The 23,704-nt window shown below is 44.6% G+C and overlaps 1 protein-coding gene across 9 annotated transcripts in view; it reads left to right on the forward strand.

Annotated features, from left to right (window-relative positions):
* The window catches only part of dgki (diacylglycerol kinase, iota), a 167,391-nt gene that overhangs the window by 33,750 nt on the left and 109,937 nt on the right, over positions 1–23,704 (forward strand). For 8 of the 9 annotated variants that reach the window (XM_052030146.1, XM_052030149.1, XM_052030148.1 and 5 more), the window contains exons 2-3: positions 14,048–14,156; positions 22,738–22,833. In XM_052030146.1, the coding sequence (XP_051886106.1) occupies positions 14,048–14,156; positions 22,738–22,833 (205 nt within the window). The remainder of the gene's footprint in view (positions 1–14,047; positions 14,157–22,737; positions 22,834–23,704) is intronic. The other variant, XM_052030154.1, reaches the window with a different exon arrangement.

The following is a 23,704-nucleotide window of genomic DNA, read 5'->3' on the forward strand; positions in this document are numbered from 1 at the left end:
CTATGGAGGTAAACCTATTACTCATCTCCCCAATTGTTTGCTGCACCTTGATGTGAACTCTGTGATTCACGTACAAGAACAAATTGGCTTGGCGATAGGAAGCAGAAGGTGATGGTCAAGGATTGTGTTTGTGATTGGGAGCCTGTGACCAGTTGTGTACCACAGGGAACCTTACCGTTTGTTATGAATATTAATGATTTGTATGTGAGTGTAGGGGATTTGATTTATGTTGATATGGAAATTGGTAGTGAGGAGGGTAGCCTTCAGCTATAGATGACGCTGATCAGTTGATAAGATAGGCAGAGATATGGCAGATGGATTTTAATCCTAAAAATGCAAAGTGATGCATTATGAAGGCTAGGATATACACAATGAATAGCAGGACCCTAGGAGGTACTGAGGAACAGAGACACTTTTGTGTACATGTTCAAGGATCCCTGAAGGCAGCAACGCAGGTGGATAAGATGGTTAAGAAAGCATCTGGGATACTTGCCTTCGTTAGCCAGAGTGTAGAATACAAGAATGAAGAGGTTACAATACAGGTATGTAAAACATTAGTTAGGTGACAACTGGAATGCTGCATGCAGGTCTGGTTGCCACAGTGTAGGAAGAATGTAATTGTATTGGAGATAGCGTAGAGGAGATTCACCAGCTATGAGGAGGGACAGGAGACACCAGAGATTCTGGAGATGCTGGAATCTGGAGCAACACGCACGCACGAAAGGTGCTGGAGGAACTCAGCAGGTCAGGCAGCATCTCTCGAGAGAAATAAACAGTCGACGTTTGGGGTCGAGACCCTTCGTCATCAATGTCAACTGTTTATTGCCCTCCATAGCTGCTGCCTGTCCTGCTGAGTTCCTCCAGCACTTTGTGTGTGTGTGTTGATGAGGAGAGATGGGATGGGCTGGGTTTGTTTTCCTGGCAGAGGAGGCTGATTGAGGTATCAAAAATTGAGGGGCATAGATAGTGAGATCATTTTTCTGTTGGCAGAAGTGTCTGTAACCAGAGAGCGTAGGTTTAAGGATTTAGAGGGGACAATGAATTTTTGAGGAGGAACTTTTCATCTGGAGGGTGGTTAGGATCTGGGACATGCTACGGGGGGAGGTGGTGGAGGCAGAGACTCTCACAACAATTAAGAAGTAATTAGATGAGCACTTGAAATGCGATGGCTTAGAAGGCTACGGCCCAAGTGCTGGAAAACTGGATTAGGGTTGGTATGGTGGACGTGGTGGGTGAAAGGGCCTGTTAAAATGGTGTACAAGTCTTCATCCAACATTTACTACTCTCTCAGCTTCCAAGTTCGTTCACATACAATGAGAAGGCAGTGCTGAGCTTAATCGTGGTGTTGTGTCGTACTCTGACATGGACTGTGATTACCTGAGGACTGTGTCTGATTAACTTGCCTGGTAGCTTGTTGCTGGGGCAATGACAATTTAATTTTAGAGTTACTCACAGTCACATTTCACAGTTATTGTGCGGCACTGCTAATGGCTTCTTTGGTGTGTGAAATGTGTCAGTCTGCTCTCTTGTCTTCCATCTGCCAGCCACCCTGCTGTTGAACACTGGGATGGAAAGTCAGAAACGTCCAACAGATTAATTTATTTTTAATATCATTTGCAATCCTGATGATCTGCACTGTGAGCTGCTGATGCTGCTTTCTGTTGAGAGGCTGAGGTTTCAGCAGGTTACTGGTAGTGCCAAAAAATTTCACAGATAATTCTAATAATTGTTTCAGATGAATGTTTGTACATTAAATTGAAAAGTGAGTGAATCCATATTGGAGTTGTCAGTAGTTCCAAAAAGGAGCTTTTCTAATCTGCATACTTCTTTAATGAATATACCTTAATCGGTAAATTTAAAATTAATTGGTAAATTGGTTTATTATTGTCACATGTACCGAGGTACAGTGAAAAACTTTGTTTTGCATGCCATCCATACAGATCATTTCATCACACCAGTGCATTGAGGTAGTACAAGGGAAAATAATAACAGAATGCAGAGTAAAGTGTTACAGTTACAGAGAAAGTGCAGTGCAGGCAGACAAGAAGGTGCAAGGGCCACGACGAGGTAGATCGTGAGGTCAAGTTCTTTGAGACATTAGAGACTAACTAGTTGGAAACTAAACAACATGTGCAAAGAAGTGCCTGAGAGTGAGGCTGGGATTATGCAGGAAGCTTCCTGAACGGATAGAGAGCAGAAGTCATCTAGACCTTGTTTGGGTGAAGGCTGGTAGCGGGTGAATAGTTTGCACTGGAACATGCTGGGAATGACCCTCGCTGTCTGCCCGAGATGGGTGGTCAGAGTCTGGGAGGGAGGATGGGAGATGGTCTTTGATCAGAGTGCAGAGGTGGTGCAGTATAGTTACCACGACTACAGGGAAAAGCTCACACCTCCATACGCAGTGGTAACCTGGTAGAGGTGTCTCTCTTTAAAATTGGAGCAAGATTATCAGATACCGTACTGTTCAGTCTGTGCACCTCGTTGTGTGCAGTGCTCCATCTGCACAGCTTTCTTCGATAACGTTTAGCCCACACAACATCCTGTGGAGGGCATCGGCAACTTGATGAAACGCCTAAACTTCAGACGGCAGTGTGGACTGTGGGCTGTTAATCCGAGGAGTGTCTGTCACGGGGCGCCCTGGGCCGGTCACGCCACAGAATTTCAATCCTCCCTGGATTTTGGCTGCTGATCTTCATGCCGGTTGTCAGATGTGGCATTTTTAGCTGGTACACCTTGTCTCCATAGCAACCATATGATAGAGAACAGCTTTGCTTTTGTGGCTTCTGCCTTTGTCACGAGGAGGGTAATCTCCAGTAGGATTTGTCTCCCCTTCTCATCTGCATGAACATCCTGCAATGTCCTCCCCCTCTCAATAAGAATGTCTTGGGGTACACATCACTGATTGCCTCAAGGGGAGGAGATGGTGACAGCAACAGATACAGAAAGTAATTAGGGTGGTTTGTGGAATAGAATCATAGAGCTGTACAGTACAGAAACAGGCCCTTCAGCCCAGCTCGTCCATACTAACCACGGTGTCTTCCTAGTCCCATTTGCCTGCACTTGGCCCATATCCCTCTAAACCTTTCCTATCCATGAACCCGTTCAACTATCTTTTAAATGTTATAACTGTACCTGTCTCTACCACCTCTTCTGGCACCTCGTTCCATACACCCACCACCCTCTGTGTGGAAAAAATTTCCTCTCGGGTTCCCTTTATATCTTTCCCCTCTCACCTTAAACCTGTGCCCCCTGGTTTTAAACTCCCCTACCCTGGGAAAAAGACGGTGACTGCTCACCTTATCTACGCCCCTCATGGTTTTATAAACCTCTATGAGGTCACCCTTCAGCCTCCTACGCTCCGGGGAAAATAGTCCCAACGTACCCAGTCTCTCCTCATTACCCAAGCCCTCCAGTCCCGGCAACATCCTTGAGAAACTTTTCTGCACCCTCTCTAGCTTAATCACATGTTTTCTATAGTCTGGCAACCAGAACTGCACCAGGACTACTCCAGGTGCGGTCTCACCAATGTCTTATACAGCTGTAATGTGACATCCCAACTCTTGTACTCAATGCTGGCCTCCATTGCAAAGGGTACGGAGTGGTGTTTTGATGAGCCATGGATTCATACAGCACAGAAGCAGGCCCTTTGGCCCATCATGTCCATGCCAACCAATCTACAGGGGCTTCCCAGTTATGGATGACCTGACATACAGAAATCCAACTTTTACACAAATTCTCCAATACATTCTTAAAGCATTTTTCAAGCTCATAATAATAATGTTTCATTGTATTCATTAATGACGGGATAGAATATATATTCTATTAGTTTAATCGCGGGTAGGAGGGTGATTTATTCAACGAAATGAAAGAATTATAGCAAGTATTCAGAGCAATACTATGTGGGTTACTATAGAAAATGGACCTTTCTGACGGGGAGAAATCAGCTTCCGGACACTTCTCGGGAATGGAACCCTTGTGTGACCTGGGGACTGCCTGTACTTATCTGTATTAGTCCCATTTACCCACATTTGGTCCATAGCTTTCTATGCCTTGGCAATTCAAGTGTTTGTTTAGATGCTCTTTAAGTGTGAGGTGTACCTGCCTTCACCACCACATCGGGCACTGTGTCCCATTTCCAACCACTCTGCGAGGTGGTGTGGCGGGGGGGGGGGCAGGGGTGCTCCTCAGGTCCCCTCAAAACTTCCTGCCTCTCACCTTCCCTCTCACTTTAGACACCCCACCAAGGAAAAATATTCTTGCTATCTTTCCCATCGATCCCGTCATAGTTATGTGTACCCCTTTTACATCTGGGAAAACCAACCCAGTCTACCTAATCTCTCCTTATAACTGAAATGCTCCACTCCAGGCAACGTCATTGTCTGTCTCCCTGAATGCTTGCTCTCCCATTGTCTCTCTCCTTCATGACTTCAGTGATTACAGGTTGCTGGAATACCGTGAACTACTTTGGTCCCTGCATTTAAGGAAGGACATTCTAGCATTGGAGGCAGTGCCGAGAAGCTTCACTGGTTGATTCCTGGGGTGAAGAGGTTGATGTGCAAAGGAAGGTTGAACAGGCTGGGCTTGCGCACATTGGAGGCTGAAGGAATGAGAGGTGATCTTATTGAAAAATACAAGATTCCGACGGGGTGGGGGACTTGACAGGGTGGATGCCAAGTGGGTGTTTCTGCTGGGGGCAAAGTTCCAGAATATGGGGTCACCCATTTCAGATGGAGAAGAGGAGGAATTTCTTCCCTCAGAGTTGTGAGTCTGGAAATCTCTACTTTGGGGAGGAGTGAACATGGAACACTACAGCACGGTACAGGCCCTTCAGCCCACAATGCTGTGCCAACATTTTGTCCTGCTCTAAAATCTGTCTAACCCTTACCTCCTACATAGCCCTCCATTTCTCTATCATTCATGTGTCCATCTTAAGAGTCTCTTAAATGTCCCTAATGTATCGGCCCCCACAACCTCTGCTGGCAGTGCGTTCCATGCACCCACCACTCTCTGTGTGTAAAAAAAAAATTACCCCTGACATCCCCCTTATATCTTCCTCCAATCACCTTAAAATGATGCCCCCTCCTGTTAGCCATTGTTGCCCTAGAAAAAAGTCTTTGACTGTCCACTCGATCTATGCCTCTTGTACACATCTGTCAAGCCACCTCTCATTCTCCTTTGCTCCAAAGAGAAAAGTCCTGGCTCACTCAACCTATCCTCAGAATACATGCTCTCCAATCCAGGCAGCATCTTGGTCAATCTCCTCTGTACCCTCTCTAAAGCTTCCACATCCTTCCTATAATGAGGCGACCAGAACTGAACACAATACTCAAAGAGTGGACATGACTTTATTAAATATCTTTGCAGCGATGATTCACAGATGTTTGATTATAATGGTTCTCACAAACATTTACAAACTACTAAAAATAGTATGCAGCTTTGGTAGGAGGCAAAGTTCCACGCCAGGCCTTGTTGTCTGACGAAGAGATCAGGGGTGTTGTTGGGACTAGGACTCTAGACTCTAACATTTCATCCCTGGTTGCTGCAGAGACGGTGTTGCCTGGATCCAGGGTGCAGAGAGCCAGTGAGATTGGCCCTGTGCATCCAGCATGGTTAAGCATGTTCACCCAGTGTAGAGGAGCACTTGAGTGCAGTACACTAAACCAGGAGAGGTACAAGGTGAATTGCTGCTTCACCAGGAAGTGGTGTTTGGATGCCTGGATGGGATGAAAATAAAAAGGAATGGTGTTGCATCTCCTGTAGTTACATTGGAAAGGTGATGTGAGAAGGGAAGAGTGGAACAGTGAGTCCCAGAGGGAATTGTCACTTAGGAATGCTGAATGCAGAGGGGGAGATGTGTATTGGACATCGTGGAGGATGATCCGATATATTTGGTTGGATGGAAGGCAAGATAAGGGGGACCCTATCTTGATGGGAGGTAAGGGAGCGTGAACAGAAGCGTAGGATGTTAAAGAGACGTGGTTGAGGGACCAGTGAACTGTGTTGGAGGGGAAGCCATATTTGAGGATAAAGGGAGATTTCTCGGAAGCACTGATATATGGAAGGTGCTATCACTAGAACAGATGTCACAGAGCTGTAAAAAAAAACTGGGAGAATAGAACAAAGTCCTAACCAGACTGTACGTAATTTACCAGACTGGTTGTTCATCACTTCTACTGGTTCCTGAGTTGATGGGTCTGACATTTGACGCACCTCAGTAGGGTGGGCCTCTGTTCTCCTGAGGTGAAAAGAATGAGAGAGGTCCTCAGCGAAACATACAACATTCTTGCAAAGCTTGGTGAAGTAGATGTGGGGTGGGTGCTTTCCCTGGCCGGGGCAAAAATAAGCCCATTGGATCCAGGAAGCTGGAAAAATGGTGGAGGGTGTTTGGAAGTGTCATTGATGTAGGTGTGACGAGACTGGAAAAAGGAAGGAGACTGGCCGATTAACACCCAGTCTGCTCTACATTACAGAAAGTGATGGGTGTTGTCCACAATGGTATCAAGTAGCATTTACTCAACAGTGCACAGTGGCTGCAGTGTGGACCATCTACAGAACGCATGCAGTCAGTCGCCAGGCCACCTCCACAGCCCCTCCTAAACCTGTGACCTCTACCACCACAAAGGACAAAGGCAGCAGGGACCTCCAAGGGGGGCACAGCGCTGACTTGGAAATATATCACTGCACTGCACTTCCTCTGTAGCTGTGACACTTTACTCTGCATTCTGTATTGTTTTACCCTGTACTACCTGAATGCACTGTGCAATGAATTGATCTGTACGAATGGTATGCAAGACAAGTTTTTCTCTGTACCTTGGTACCAGTGACAATAATAAACCAATTCCATTTGGTTCTCACCTTCTCGCCATCACCTTCACAAGGGCGATTAGGGACAGGCAGTAAATGCTGGCTTTGCCAACAATGCTCAGATCGTCTCCAGGGCAAACTTGGACCAAAGAGCAGGATTCCAGAGGTGAACTGAGAATGACTGCCATTGACACTGAGACACCATTTAAACGAGTGTGGCCTCAAGGAGCCCTGGTAAGAAAAAACTTTATTTATACAGCACAGTAACAGGCCCTTCTGGCCCAACGAGTCTGCGCCACCCATTTTAAACCTATGTTAACCTACCCGTACGACTTTAGAATGTGGGAGGAAACTGGAGCACCCGGAGGAAACCCACACAGACACAGGGAGAACGTACAAACTCCTTACAGTGATGGGAATCGAACCCCGATCGCTGGCACTGTGATAATGTCGCGCTGTTAAACTGAGGTCAACGGGCATCAAGAGGGGGAGCACTCAGTTGACGGAGATCATACCTCATAGAAAGGAAGATTGTTGCAGTTGTTGGACAACATTCCAGTGAAGTACTTTGTGAACATTTCCCAATTTAAAGGCAGTTTATAATTAAACATCGGTGCTGGATTTCAGTAGATAGAGCCAGGAATGCTAAATGACACACTTCAAGCTGCTACCGTTGTTGTTAGGGAACATAGTAAAGTCTTACTTTCAATAATTTTTGAACTCTGGATGTGTTTTTACTCAATGGGTGAATGGGAAAGCTACTTTCTTGTTCAGATGCAAATTGGACTATGCACATTGACAAAGGAACAGAATTTCATTGTTGGGTCCAACATCATCAAAAGTGCCAGCCAAGAGTACCAATTACAGGGTCCGCCATTATCAGTTCCCAGCCATTGGTGCCAGTTACAGGGTCTCGTATCAATACAAAGTCCCAATGAATGGTGCATGTCGTGTGTCTCATGTTCTCAGACAATTCCTTGAGCGTGCACCTTGGTGTCAAATACTCCCAGGAACTGGTGACAGTTACAGGAGCTAATGTTCTCCAGCTGTCCTAGTTATTGGTACTAAGTACGATGTTGATTCATCCATGCTTCAGTGTAAGAGTCACAGACAAATTGGAATTGGTTTATTATTGTCACTTGTCCTGAGGTACAGTGAAAAACTTATTTTGCATGCTGTTCATACAGATTAATTCATCAGGTAGTACAAAGTAAAACAATACAGAATGCAGAGTAAAGTGTCACAGCTAGAGAGAAAGTGCGGTGCAGGTAGACAATATGGTGCAAGGTCCTAATGAGGTAGATTGTGAGGTCAAGAGTCCATTTTATTGTACTAGGGAATGGTTCAATAGTCTTATAACAGCGGGATAGAAGCTGTCCTTGAGCCTGGTGGTGCGTGTTAGCAAGCTTTTGTATCTTCTGCCCGATGAGAGAGGGGTGATTCCTGGGGTGGCAGGTTTGTCGTATGAGGAGAGGTTGAACAGCTTGTACCGACACTGTCTCATGTTCGGAGGAATGAAAAGCGATCCTATTGAAATGTGCAAAGTTCTTATGAGGCTTCAAAGCGTGGATTAGAAGCTGTTGTTTCCCCTGGCTGGGGTATCTAGAACTAGGAGTCATAGTCCCTAAATAAGGGGTCAGCTGTGGAGAACAAACATTTCTTCACCCAGGTTGTATGAATCTTTGAATTTGTCTAGTTGAGAGGCTGTGGATGTTCAAAAACAGATCATATTCATCACAGAGGTCGATACTAAGGGAATCAAGGGTTATGGGCTCGGTGCAGGAAACTGGTGCTTACGTAGATGATCAGCCGTGATCTGATTGAATGATGGGAAAGGCATGAAGGGAAGAATGGCCTACACCTGCTTCTGTTTCTTATAGTCTTAGGATTTGCTCCTAAGTTAGACGTGAACCAGTAGAATTGGATATGAGCATTGCACCAGGTAATTTGCTCTGGATTGAGTTTCCATTGTTTCTTTGGAACTAATGGAATTTTAACATTGCTCTACAGAATGACCTAAAGTACTATAGCAATCAGTTCAGTCCATTTCTTACTCTTTCCCTGCAGCCCTGTAAGTTACCTTCCCCAAGTACCAATTTGGTTCTGTTTTAAACGTTGACGGTTTCCACCACTCTTACAAGGAGTCAGTTCCAGGTCATAACCATGCTCTGCATTAAAACAAAATCTTCCATCCCTTGGTCCATTTTGCCCATCACTTCATTATCTTTGTCCCCCTGGTCCTTGAATAGACGACCAAAGTGAATAACTTCCCTCTATTTAAGTGGTCCAAACCAGTCATGGCTTCGTACACCCCCGTCAAATCTCTTTTCAATCTTCTCTGCTTCAGGGAGAACAACCCCAGCTTCCCAGTCCAACCTTCCGTCTGGCATTCTTCATCCCGGGAGGATTTCTAGTAAATGATTTCTGCACGCTCACTGGGACCGTCACATCCTTTCTGCAGTGTGGAGACCAGACCTGAAAGCAATGCTACAGCTGAGGTCTAATCAGTGGTTTATAAAAGTTCACTGTAACTTCCCTGCCTTTGTACCTATTGGTGCTTATAATAAATCTCAAGATCACGTGCACCTTTTAACATGTGCTGCCAACTTCAAAGGGTAATGATCATGTACCCCTGAGTTTTTCTATCCCTGTACCTCCCCCATTAGAGATTGTGTTTTAATCTATATTCTCTCTTTCTGCCAAAATGCATCTCTGTGCACTTTTTCGCATTAAATTTTGTTTGCCACACATCAGCTCATTTTACCAGCCTATGAGAGTCCAGTACTATCTTCACTGTTTACTACACTTGCAAGTGTTGTCTCATGTGTAAATTTTGCTCTGCTGATGGATGTCACTAAGGTACATCAACAAGAGCTTGTATGCTAAGCACAGACTCCCCCAGGAAACATCAATATCTACCATCTTCCAGTTTGAAAACACTCATTTGCCATAACTGTTATCTGTCAAGCCAAGTATTTTTTAATCCATACTGCTACAGCCTTCCATCCGAGGGCTTCTGGTTTGCTAACCAGGCTCTTATGTGGAGCTTCACATAAACTCCCATATTTACATTTATTGCGTTTGCTTCATCAACCTCCTCCGTGAACTCAAAAAAAAATTTCTATTAGGTTAGGTGTACACAATTTGTTTTAATGCCCCTGCAAGCTGTGCTTTGTAACTTTGAATTCCTTCAAGGTAACAAAGATTTTTTTCCGCCAAGTTTCCATAAGCTTTCTGACCACCAAGGTCAAAGTAACCAGCCTACAATTACCAGGCACGTCCTTCTCCCCATTATTGAACAGTGGTATCATTTAATGTTGTCAAATCCTCAGTCACAGAGGGATACAGCTCGGAAACGGGCCCTTCAGCCCACCAAGTCCATGCTAACCATCAACTGCCCATTTACACTAATCCTACATTAAATCCTATTTTTTTATTATTCTCTCCACATTCCCATCAACTCTCCCCAGATTCTACCTCTCACCAACGCACCAGGGCAATTTACAGCAGCCAACCCGCACATCTTTGGGATGTGGGAGGAAACCCGAGCACCCAGGAGAACCCCATGCGGTCACTGGGAGAACGTGCAAACTCAGATAGCACCAAATGGCAGGATTGAACCCAGGTCTGTGGCATTGAGACACTGGCTCTACAAGCTGCACTACTTTGCCACCCAATCTTGAATCCTCTGGCACCTTCCTACATATTTATAGAACACAGAACACCACAGTACAGGCCCTTTGGCCCACGATGTTGTGCTGGCATTTTATCCTACTCTAAGATCTATCTAGCCCTTCCCTCCCACATAGCCCTCCATTTTTCTATCATTCATGTGGCTATCTAAGAGTCTCTTAAATGTCCCCAATGTATCCGCCCCCATAACCTCGGCTGCAGTGCGTTCCACGCACCCACCACTCTCTGTGTAAAGAACTTACCTCTGACGTCCCCCCTATACCTTCCTCCAATCACCTTAAAATTATGTCCCCTCATGTTAGCCATTGTTGCCCTAGGGAAAAAGTCTCTGACTGTCCACTCGATCTATGCCTCTTATCATCTTGTACACCTCTATCAAGTCACCTCTCATCCTCCAAGAGAAAAGCCCTACTCACTCAGCCTATCCTCATAAGATAAGATTAGGGAAAATTTTGACAAGGCCTTCTGCGATCTTTGCCCTTCCCTCAGCAACTGATAATGCATCCTGCTCAGACCTGGTGACATATTTAGAGCTAACCTTGAAGTGCTTTGAGAGGTTGGTCATGGCACACATCAGCTCCAGCCTCCCAGACAACCTCGATCACTGCAATTCGCCTACCACCAAAGCAGGTCTAAGGCGGATGCCATCCCCCTGGCCCTACGCTCATCTCTGATACTTGTGCTTTGAATTGATCTGTATGGGTGGCTTGCAAAACTAAGTCTTTCCACTGTATCCCGGTGCATGTGACAATGATAAACCAATTCCAATACCACAAGGGGCTGCGGATTCTGGAATCTGATAAGTAAGGAAGGTGATAAGTGGAACCAGAGAAGGGAGGGGTGATAGGCAAATGGAACCAGTGGGATGGGGTGGGAGTGCTGGGGGGTGGTGGTTTGGAAAGGAAGGGTGGGTGTGGGAAGACCTGGGTGGATCAGAAGGAGAGAGAAAGGAACACAGGATGTGGGTTACTTGAAACTGGAAGATTCAATGTTCATACCACTGGGCTGTGGAATACCCAGGAGTCAACCATTTGGCCTCTCTCGCCTGCTCCACCATTCGGTAAGATCAAGACAGATTTTCTAGCTCAATGCCAATTCCCTGCACTAATCCCATGATTATTGATTTCCAAAACAAAAGGAGAAAAGCCTCTTTTGCACTATTTATTTATTTTTGTAACTTGTGGTAATTTTTATGTCTTTATGTCTTGCACTGTACTCCTGCTACAGAACAACAAACTTCACAACATACGTCAGTAATAATAAACCTGATTCTGAAAAGTCTGGGAATGCTCAGCAGGCGAGGCAGCATTAGTGGAAAGAGAGGCAGAGCTAATGCTTTAGGTTGAAGATACTTCTGTAAATTTCTGCCTTCAACGTACAGCATCTGGACTGCCTTAGTCCTCTTGGGCAGAGAACAGTTCCCTTATATGATGAGGTGGACTCTTGACCTCGCAATCTACCTTGTTATGACCTTGCACCTTATTGTCTACCTGCACTGCACTTCCCTGTAGCTGTGACACTTCACTCTGTATTCTGTTATTGTTTTTACCCTGTACTACCTCAAAGCACTGTGTAATGAATTGATCTGTATGAACTGTATGCAAGACAAGTGTTTCTCTGTACCTAGGTACAAATGACAATATTAACCAATACCCAGTTCCAAAATTCAGCACCCTATAAGTGAAGAAGTTTCTTCTCATCTCTATCCTGTAACTGTGATCCCTGAATCTAGGTACCCCACCTAGGGGAAACATCAACTCCACATCTACCCTGTCAAGCACCTTAAAGAAATTTTTGTATTTCAATGAGATCACCTCTCATTCTGCAACTCTCAGTACAGGCCCAGTCTGCTTCATCTCTCCTCATAAGGTTGCCATCCCTAGAGTCAGTCTGGTGAACTTTTGTTGTATTCTGGTGAAGGGGCTTCGATCGGAAGCGTTATCTCTGTTTCTCGTCCCACCGATACAGCCTGACCTGCTGAGTGTTTCCAGCATTTTCTGTTTTTATTTTGCATTTCCAGCACCTGCAGTTTTTTTTTTATTTTCATTTTGGACCATTTCCCCTTCCACATCCAGCCACCCCACTCTCAGATGATCCCATCTGCAATGTATTTACAACTAACTGGCTGCAATGTAATGTTGCAGAGACCCGACAGCTAAGTGGGTGTGGACAGCGATGTATTCAGGAATTCAGTGCAAGTACAGAGGATGCTGGAGCTCAGGTGAGAGCACTGGGTGTCTGAGCTGAGGGACCAGATACGCTCAGCTTTATACCGGGAATCACTGCCACATCTAGCATGGCCCCTTCATTTCAATGGGGTCGTGGAGAGATGCAGTGCAGAACCCATTGAGTCACTGAATTTAATTTAAAAAGTTAAATGCAGCTTTTTTTATTTATTTTTATCTATATCTATAGATATATAGAGATAGATATATGTATCTATATATAATATAGACATATACATATCTATATATATCTACATCCCTGTATATCTTTGTTTAATGACAGTAGTTTAATGTGTGTGTTGCACGGTGGAGAAATGGGCCCTTCGGCCCACTGAGTCCATGCCAACCACCCATTGACACTAATCCAACATTAATCCCATAATTTATTCTCCCCACATTCCCATCAACTCCCCTCAGATTCTGCCACTCACCCACACACTGGGGGCAATTCACAGTGGCCAATTAACCTACCAACCTGCACGTCTTTGGGATGTGGGAGAAAACCAGAGCGCCCGGGGAGGAAACGCACACGGTCACGGAGACCGTGCAAACTCCACACAGACAGCACTCAAGGTCAGGATTGAACCCCAGTCACTGGAACTGAGAGGCAGGGGCTCTACACTAGCTGTGCAATGGTTCTCCCAATTAGTATTAATTTAAAATTACACTTCTTTTTAACTTATTTAAATCAATTTCAGCTGTTAGCAGAAATTTAAAAACCGTGAAACAAGCCCTTAATCTCATGCGCTGTCGTAGGTCATCAGGGTGGGGTACTGGGAGCTGGGCTGCAGGATGCATCATCTAGACGTCTGGCTGCCAATCATGGGCATGCCCCACACAGACCGAGTTCTTCAGGTCATTGGGAGCCACGTGGTGGTAGTAGGTCAGTGCGGCCGCAGGGAGAGTGTAGGCTGTGGGTAGCTTTAGCTATTATTCACCCCTATGACTAACCACAAGCAAAGGTGATGAATTACCCTTTATTTGGCTACATTTTTTTTGTTCAATGGACATAGCTTGATCTGTTTTCAAAGGTTTGCCAGTCACACAGCACAGTGTATGAATAAATAATACATTCATAAATGAATGATTTATGATATTCATAAATCATGACCGGTTATCTCTTTTAATGCCCCTATGTTTTTGGTGCTATTATTCTCAGACCGTCCTGTCGAGATGGTGCTCCTAGTGTGCAGAAAGGTGCCCTGACAAAGCACAATACAGACACAGGCACTGTTACAGATCCATTAATGGTTTCCCAAGATCATTGCCACTTGCGCATGTTTTTTTTTGCCCCACAGACGCTAAAATATTTGCTTTATTTGCAGGAAAGCAATCTTGAGATCAGGCCTCCAGCACCTAGCTCCGGAACAGGCACCCAGCACTATCCCAAAGAATGGACCTACCAGGGAGATGAGGACCTGCCCTGACTGGACTGTGAGTGGAATCAATCATTAAATATTAACGGTGCTTCACTGTACAGCAGAAGGTAAGGGTTAGGGTACACTAGCAAATGTTAGTTTGGGCGGCACAGTGGCACAGCTGCTGCCTCACAGATTCAACGACCTGGGTTCGATTCTGACCTCGTGTGCTGTCAATGTGGAGTTTGCGTGTTCTCCCTGTGACCGCATGGATATCCTCTGGGTGCTTCTGTTTCCTCAAAGATGTGCAGGTTGGTAGGTTAATTGTCCACTGTAAATCCCCCTAGTGTGTAGGGGAAAGGTAGAATGTAGGGGGAGCTGATAAGAATGTGGGGAGATTAAAAAAACTTGGATTAATGTAGGATTAGTTTTAATGGGTGGTTGATAGCTGGTATGGACTAGTTGGGTCAAAGGGTCCATTTCCGTGCTGTGTCTCTCGATCACTCTGACTCTGTGGAATGGATCCTGAGCCACTTCAGCCATGCGAATTTGAAAATATCACAGCTTACAGTAAAATACTCTGACATTAGACTTGCCTGAGGGCAGAATTGTACATGATGTTTAGACAAATGGTACATGTACAGTGGAAGTTCTCACTGAAGCCCATTTGTTTTAGTGACAGTGCAAGAGAAGTCAATGGAAAGGCAAATGGGGCAGGATGTTCAATAGGTGGTGTACAATGGACAGGGTTATCGTGGGGAACGTTGTACAGTGAGCAAGGTGCTTACCAGGCAGGGTGTACAACGGGCAGGGCTTTCATTAGGAGGGCAGGGTGTGTAAAGGACTATGTGTAAAATGTGCAACAAACTGGGTCCATAACTGATAGGTTGCATATTGGGTGAGTTGGAACATAGAAGAGTACAGGGCAGGAACAGGCCCTCAGGCCCGCCATGTCTGCACCCACCACGATGTCATTCTACCTTTCCCACCTGTCTGCATGTGATCCATAACCTATCCCTGCCTGTTCATCCACCTGTCTAAATGCCTGTTGAACGTCACTGTCACATCTGCTTCTGCTACCTCCCTCGGCAGTGCTTTCCAGGCGCCTACCACTCTTGAGTGTAAAATAAAACTTACCTTGCACATCTCCCTTAAACTTTCCCCCCTCACCTTGAACCCTCCCCCTTTCACCTCAAACCTGTACCTTCTAGTATTTGACCTTCTCACCCTAGTGAGAAAGATCAGTGTGGATAATGGCTGGATGGGTAACAGATATCGTGTGCGATGGGTGGATCTAATGCCACTGTTCTGTTTTTGCTGCATCAACATCGACTATTGCCTCAAAGATCTCACGTGTCTGTACAATTAAAAAAAAATGATTAAACCTCATCATTAGTCAGCTGAGTGGATTTAAAACATTTGACTTCCGGTCAAGGAACACTGGGCTCCGTGACCTCCTTCAATGTTGTATGGTTTTCTGTGACTCCAGGGAAGAGTTAGACTTTGAGGAAAGGCAGCTTAGTAAAGATTAACTCTCTTCCTCAAAGGATAGTAGAAACAGAGTCTTTGAAGATTTTTTAAGGTAGATTCCTTCTTGGTAAGCAAGGGGGTGAAAAGTTACTGCAGGTAGACCTGAATGCAGAGTTGAGATTGTGCTCAACTCAGCCCTATTAATAGTAGAGCATGTTTGAGGATCTCAGTGACATATTCCTGCTCCTAATTCATACGTTCACATATATATAGTACACGTAAGATTAATTTACTCCATTATCAGCAATTATGTTTAACTTCCTATGCAATCCCTAAATGACACGGTGACAATGTGGCACACCCTCAGAGTGTCAGCCTAAATATTTATGCTCAAGTCCCTGGAGTGTGATTAAGATCCCCAACCTCCTGAGGGTGCTGCCCAAGAGAGCCACAGCTGAGGCGCACACCATACTATTCAGGGCCACGATGCCCAAAGGTGGTTCCATTAGTAAAATTGATGGGGCAACATCGGTATGGGTAAAACTACAAACAATATGGATACTTGGATGAGAATTGTTGGCTGCACCAGTTTCAGTTAATGGATGCATGTAAGAACAGTTGCTTTTAAGAGAGAACGGAAAGCTGGCCTTGTGTAATGAGTATGTTTGCCAACAAATATTGCAGGCTAGCTGTGGTTCCACTGAAGGTTACTGTACAGTTCTGAAAATAAAACACAATTTAAACAATGGAAAAGAACAATAAACCAACCACCACTGCTACAATCATCCTAATGGTGCCGTGACCTTGAAGTCATGTTACACACAAGTGTGGTCTACAGCATGGTGAAAAATAGTCTTTAAGCAGCACTTGTACATGTCACAGCAGTATGTGGTTTGCTATTTAGGACATTCTGTTCCTCTGCTAATCTTTTTGACACTTTGCTGCCCAAACTGTCCATTTTGCCAAACTCAGTAAATTGTAGGAAAAAAATGATGACGGGTGTCAGAAGGAAAGCTCTGTGTATACGTAGCCCTTCTCACAGTCTTTGCCTTACAGCCAATGTACAGCTTCTGAAATGTTACTGTTGTACTGTAGAGATTTGACAAAATAGTTAAATGTCAGGAGTGATATTTCAGTTTGCAGGAGACCACTTGGAAATCCCAGCCTGATTTTTGGCAAATCGATTCATTAAAAAGTCAAAATTATCCATCGAAACTGAGCAGCTGCTACTTGAAGTATGGATGATGTTGGTTAGTTTCCCAATGTTAGCTAACTGCTGTAGCATTTTCTAAAAATTAAGAGGCCAAGCACAAGCCTTACTAAACATACACAGTCAAGCTCACGTCCTGGCCCAGTGCTCTACCTTATAACAAAGCTGGGTGAACTAACTCAATGTGAAGAATAAGCCCACAGCTGGCACTGCTGACCTATTACAGTCCTGAAAGGGATGAGGTCTAGATGTCCTTGGGTGGGATATTTAACACCCAAGGACACATGAGCCAGGAATGGGTGAAGCATAAACATCATTGAACAAAGGTGACACACTGGCTTTGGTTAAACGGACAGTGATGAGAAACCACTGAAGTCAGAGAGTTATTGGATGTGGACGGGTGCTTGCCTTCACAATTAGACCCACAGAAGATTTTAGTAAGATATTCTGGATTTGTTTGTATCTAAACTTGGTTCCATCTTTTATTTGGATGGCTGGAACCCAACAAACTGAGGCGACTTTGGCCCACAGTTCAGGTGGGACTTTAAACTTAGTGTTGTCCCATCAAACTAAGAACTCACTCCTTGTAATTGCACGCTTGATTCCCAGCGCTAAGTGGGCAGCGAGTCTTTATGTGGAGAGGGTTTCTCTCCCCCATCTTGGAGAAGTTAAACTTGACAAGATCAGGATGTTTTTGAAAGGACAACGAAAGAGGGATGTCTTGCTGGAATGATGGTGTCAACACATGCATAGACCAATAGGAGGGTGGATGATAGGATGAGGATAAATGGGCAGAATACTCATCCTTTAATGAAAGCTGTATAGAGGAAGAAGGGCAGCAGTACGATCTCTCACCAGACCACTCACTCACGCAATTGTTATGGAGGTTCCAATAATGCAAAAATTAACAAAATGAAATTCCATGATCTGCTCCCACATCAGCACCAACCCCATACACCTCCCTCTGCACCAGCCAGGCAAACCATTCACCCAGTGAGCGCATCAGGGCCACAGGTGAGAAGTGGAGGTGCTTTTAGTGGAATCCCCTTTTCCATGTCCCTCTTGTACCTCGGCTGTACCTTTATGCTCTTACTGCACTGGAGAATGCATTGCTGCTCCAAGGTTAGTCTACAAGTCAGCCTATTTAGAGTGGTACCCAAAGTCAATCTGCGTTTTTCCCCTGCAAGCCCTGACTGGTGTATTTGATGCTGCGTGTTTTTGGCCACCCTATCTATGAAGGAAGATATATCCCACTGACTTGCAACCTCTCTGCAGATATGGACAGTTGCCAGAAAATGGATCTGTTTTTGCCTGTGTCATTAGCGTAAAATGTGCATAATAATGAACTTGTGCACGTTTTAATGCTGTCGCACCCATGCCTGGTGCAAGGGCAACCCATCGGGAAAGTGGGCACAATTCGCTTTAGTGTGGGTGTGATAGCATTAAAACGCACACAAGCCCATTTCGACATTAAGTTGTGTGACAATCTTTCCCTCAACCACTAAAATTGGTGCAAAAATATGCAACCTATGATCTGCATTTTCCACTCACTCTTAAACAAGGAGCAAGCCCTCCACTTTAGCTTAACACGGGGCCCATTTAAATGAAAACGGGAAGGCAAATTCGTGGGCAAGTGTGCTTAGGAGGGCCTGTTACTACATTGCACATTCCCTACTGAGTTTCCCTCTTCATCAACAGCCCCTTTCATAATCGCTTCCTGACTGGTGAAGTACCAGATCAGACCTCGCTGCCACCTTTCAAGAAGGTCACCAGCATGTTGTAAGACCAGAGGCATGGTTCCTGTCATCCTGGTTAGGGCAGGAGATAAAGTGGCATCTGAAGTCTCCATGTCCGTAATCATGGCCTGCGAGCCTTGATGAATCTCCAGTAAAGAGATCTCCCTCTCCATGGAAGGCTTCCTTGAAGCAACAGATGAGCTGCATCTGTGGGGGTGGGGAATGGAATTGTTGACATTTGGGGTTGAGACCCTACATCAGGGCTTGAGTGTAAGACCTTCATGTTCTGTGCTGCCATTCCCTGTTAATTATTCTCTGTCATTGTGACATTTCAGTCTGGCATTGCTACCAATATCTAGCTGATGCACTTCCATTATTCCCCTTTACAACTGGAATCCCAGCTGAGTGGGGTTAAATACCTGGACCATCTACCTCTCCTTACTGGCAGGTTCACTCCATGCACTTCCATACCCCAAAAGAAGCCACCGTTAGATTGGTGTCTTTGCTGTCTCTGTAGAGTTGTCCCTATGTCTGTGTGCGTTTCCTCCCACATCTCAAAGGTGTGTGAGTTGATTGGTTAATTAGCTACTAAATTGCCCCTAGTGTGTAGGTGAATGGTCAAATCTTGTGGGGGAGTTGATTGGAATGTAGGGAGAATAATGTAGGATCAGTGTAAATGGGTGCTTGATGGTCAGCACGGACTTGGTGGGCAAAGGGCCTTTTTCCATGTTGTATGACTCAATGTGCCTCATCTTGTGAATGAGTTAGAAAGAATTCATGGGATTATCCTTTCCTTCCTGCCTGGAGGAAAGATGAGTCCTATGAATTCTTTTTAATCCAACCACAAGATGCAGCGCAGTGAGTTATAGAGTCAGGAAGGGAATTGGACGAGACTCTCCACACACCTTGGAGGTACAGATGGGGAGGATTTGGTACAGTGTATGAGACAAGCAAACCCCAGCTACCAGGAAAAATGATTGAACAGCAGCCAGAAAACCCTCATTTTGACAACATATGAGAGGAGTTTGATCATAGGCTTCCAATACCTGTACTCATTCATCCTTTGTCTCTCATAAGGCCCTCACACATGGAGCAGTTGGTGGGGAGGTCAGTGATGATAATCCCTAGAGTAGCTCAGTCCCTCTGCAAAGAAAGCAGAAAACATTGGACATACTCAACAGGTCAGGCAGCATCTCATCCCCCTCTCCCTCCTCTCCTCCCCCTCTCTCCCCCCTTTCCCCCTCCTCCCCCCCTCCCTCTCCCTCCCCCCCTCCCTCTCTCTCCCCCCCTCCCCTCCTCCCCCCTTCTCCAGATAGAAGCAAATGATGGTAGAGGTTTGGAATTTTCACCTGCAAACAACACTTGGCGTTGGGTCAATTGTTTGGTTTTAACATGAACGCCATAGGTTGGTGCTAACAAAAGGTATTAAGGGAGGAGGCAAATGTGGGCACAGCGTGATATTGAGTGGCACAATAGGCAAGGGTGGTATATAGTCTCTGATATCATGGTACCCACTTTGAACTCTGTCTTCCATAGATTTTCTCTCTGTTTTTTAATCGTCCTCTACCTCTTTGTTACCTCCTTTTCTATTTATGGAACCAACATCAGTAAAGTGGGCGTGCTGGTCATTATCAAGTTCCATGGTTGATCTAGTTGGCAGTCGTATTTCCTTCATTACAACAGTGACAAATGCTGTCTCTTTGGTTGTCTTTTGTTTTGGGATATTCTGAGCTTATAAAAGACGCTTTGTAAATGCAAGCCTTCTGTACTCAACTTGCTCTGCTTCCTGACCCAGTGTCATTTCCCAGCTTGAATGCATTCTTTCAAAACATCATTGATTTTTATATCATGTATAAAGGGGACCTACATATCCCACCAATGGGCGTGCTCTCTCTATATCCCCCTCTGCGTTATCCACACATCAAAGGCTCTCCTACAGTTTCTGCAGCTCCCCCCCCCCCACCCCACCGCCCCCGCCCTACACACCTTTGCAATGAGTTACTTGTGTTGATCCTTTCACCGGTACACAACAATAATCATGACAGCCCTCTAGCAGGGAGTTCATTTAAATCATTGTGGGGAGGGCCAGATTTACAACCCAAATCCTTTCTGAAAACCATTTGCAGCAAATATGTGTTAGTTTAACTGAGCACACTAATGCTGAAGTTTTAGTGATATTTAAAAGCACAAACGCCATGGTTCTCTGTTGGATTCGACTGTTTTAAGTAGTTTTTTTTTAACAGGTACAGCCACTTGAGATGTATTAAACACTATATAAGGTATAACTGCTTTTTAGCTTATTAGTTCGTACATCAGGTGAATACGTGTTTTCTCATTGGTTGGTTTTGCCATGGGTATCTTAGTTTTCTGATTGGACTACTGTTAGCTAAGGAGTACCTCTTATCTCGGGTATAAAAGGTGTTTTTGTTAATCGCTCTCTTGCTTCTATCTCCCTCTTGCTCTCTTCCCCCTGGCCCTAAATCATTTTAGTTCCTTTGTCTTGGCTCATCTCCTAGTAGTAAAGCCAGTGCCATGTGCTCTGTGACTGTTTCTTTGTTTTTAAACTTTTCCAGTAAAACTTTGTGAAGCACCAAGTTGCTTTCAACTTATTCTTGGACTCCTGAAAGAACCTGTGGATTTGAATTTTTTTTTAATTATTCCAAAACAAACTATATGCAACAATAAAACAGTGCAAACCTTTACATTCGTGTGTGGATCAATCATTAGTGTTACCTTTTTTTTAAATAAAAAAAACTACAGCACCGATGCCACTCATGTGGCTCCCTGGGGTGCTACGCCAATCCCATATTTACAATATTTAAGGGGCTTCCTCGCCTGACCCCGCCCCTCCCTCTCCAGTGGCAGAAGAACCCTAAACTGTAGTCCTTCCCCACCCTGACATCTCTCACTGCCCTCTTGCTGCTTCTCCCACTGCCACCATGCTGCTCTACGTATATCATGACAGACCATAGCTAAAATCACACTGATGGGCCTAAGCTTCCTTTTGCTGCTCTCTCACATTGTGGAGTGAAATTTGTAATTTTCCAATCCGAAGATACAAGTTGTGAATCTAGAGAGTTTCTGGAACATTATGCTGATTTCCTACCAGTTTTGTTCCATCCTGGAAATTGGGCGACCTCAAGTCCCCTTATTTTCACCATTTCATTTTCAATGGGTTAAATCTAATGTTCTTCTTTTTATCCTTTGCTCAGGTTCCGCCGTGTTATTGATATTGATTTTCCACTGTGACAGAACACTTTTAACGAGTCTACAATTGCTTATTTTGCATGATCATTTCACTTGCATCTGTCTGTAAAAGGCCCACACTGTCCTTTACTCTTCTGTCTTAACAAATGTGTTTTGAGAGAGAGATCATGCAGTTGACATAATTTTTAGTTCACTTTGTTTTGAATGGTATTTCCTTATATCTATCGTCTGGTAGATCTGTATCTTTCCTTGTCTTTACTTTTAACTTAATTCTGCTCTTAACCAGACTCTGTTTTATGAAAAAAAAGCAAAAAGATTCTGGAGGAACTGAGCAGGTCAGGCAGCATCTGTGGACAAAAACAGACGGTCAACGTTTTGGGTCAGGACCACCTTCACGTTGACTGTCTGCGTTTCTCCACGGACGCTGCCTGACCTGCTGAGTTCCTCCGGCATCTTGTTGTTTCTTTTTCATTTAGATTCCAGCGTCTGCAGGCCTTTTGTTTCTCTGTTTCATGAAAGTTGGCACGATTACTGCTGTTCTAAACATTGTTCTTTTGCTCCTATATGTACCTCTTCCTTGTTGCACCTTCAATATGTTGAAATTCTAATACTCAGCAGTATTTCCTACTAAACTTCAATCAGTTCCAGTACTTGGATACTGTGGAAATCTCCAAATCCCAATCAGTATTGTTACATTAGCTGCCAGCATTTAAAAGAAAGGTTATGTGATTATTCTGAACTGTGTTTGTTTTGCATTCCTCCTTTTCCCTAATAACTCATTTGCTGTTGTGCCCAATGAACCCAGTGAGCCTTGAACCTTGGCATGGGTTCCCAAGTGAGGAAAAACTCCAATCTTACAACTTCATCAACTCGTTCAACCACAATTAAGCAACATCCTCAATTTGCAAATAAATGACTGCTGGCCATTAAATTACTTTTTCTACCTAAGCAGTTATTTTTTTTTACTCTGATTCTGTCTTTCAATGACGTTGTTCAAGAAAAATTGAAACATTTGATTCATTTTCTATTCACAGGAAAATGCTATAAATGGTGACCACATTTGGGTGGAGACAAATGCTTCTGGAGATTTCTGCTACCTTGGAGAAGAGAACTGTTTGGTGAAGATAGCTGTAAGTTACAGCAATGGCAACTGGATTGAATAAAATTAAATTAACAAGCCATTGTTACCAACAAGGTGCAGCTCATTGAAAAAATTAAGTCTAGCATCAAATTGTTTTAGTATCAGTTTATTATTGTCACAAGTACCAAGACACTGTGGAAGAACTTTTGTTTGCATGCCGTTCAGGCAGATCATGCCGTACATAACTACATCGAGGCAGTAAAAAGAAAGCAGAATGCAAAATATAATGTAGCAGCTACAGAGAAAGTGCAGTGTAGGTAAACAAATAAAGTGCAAGGGCCACAACGAGGTAGATTGGGAGATCAAGAATTCATCTTTAGCTTATGAGAGGTCCATTGGAGAGTCTTGATAACAGCAGGATAGAAGCTGTCCTTGAGCATGGTGGTACTTGTCCTCAAGTTTTTGTACCTTCTGCCCAACAGGAGAGGGGAGAAGAGAGAATGACCGGGTTAGGAGGGAGTCCTTGATTATGCTGGCTGCTTTCCTGAGGCAATGGGAAGTGTAGACAAGAGTCCCTGCAGAAGAGACTAGTTTGCGTGATGCGCTGGGCTGCGTCCACAACTCTCTGCAGTCCCAGGCAGAGCAGTTGACGTACTAAGCTGTGATGCATCCGGATAGGATTCTTTCTATGGTGCATCGATTAAAAATTGGTCAGGGTCATCAGAGACATGTCGGATTCCTTTAGCCATCTGAGGAAGTTGAGATGTTGGAGCAACACACACAAAAAGTGCTGGAGGAACTCAGCAGGTCAGGCAGCATCTGTGGAGGGAAATAAACAGTTGACGTTTCGGGCCGACACCCTTCATCAGGACTGGAAAGGAAGAGGGCAGAAGCCAGAATAAGAAGGTGGGGGAGGGGGA

Source organism: Pristis pectinata, chromosome 15 (genome assembly GCF_009764475.1).
Source record: "Pristis pectinata isolate sPriPec2 chromosome 15, sPriPec2.1.pri, whole genome shotgun sequence".
In the NCBI taxonomy this organism is placed as follows: domain Eukaryota; kingdom Metazoa; phylum Chordata; class Chondrichthyes; order Rhinopristiformes; family Pristidae; genus Pristis; species Pristis pectinata.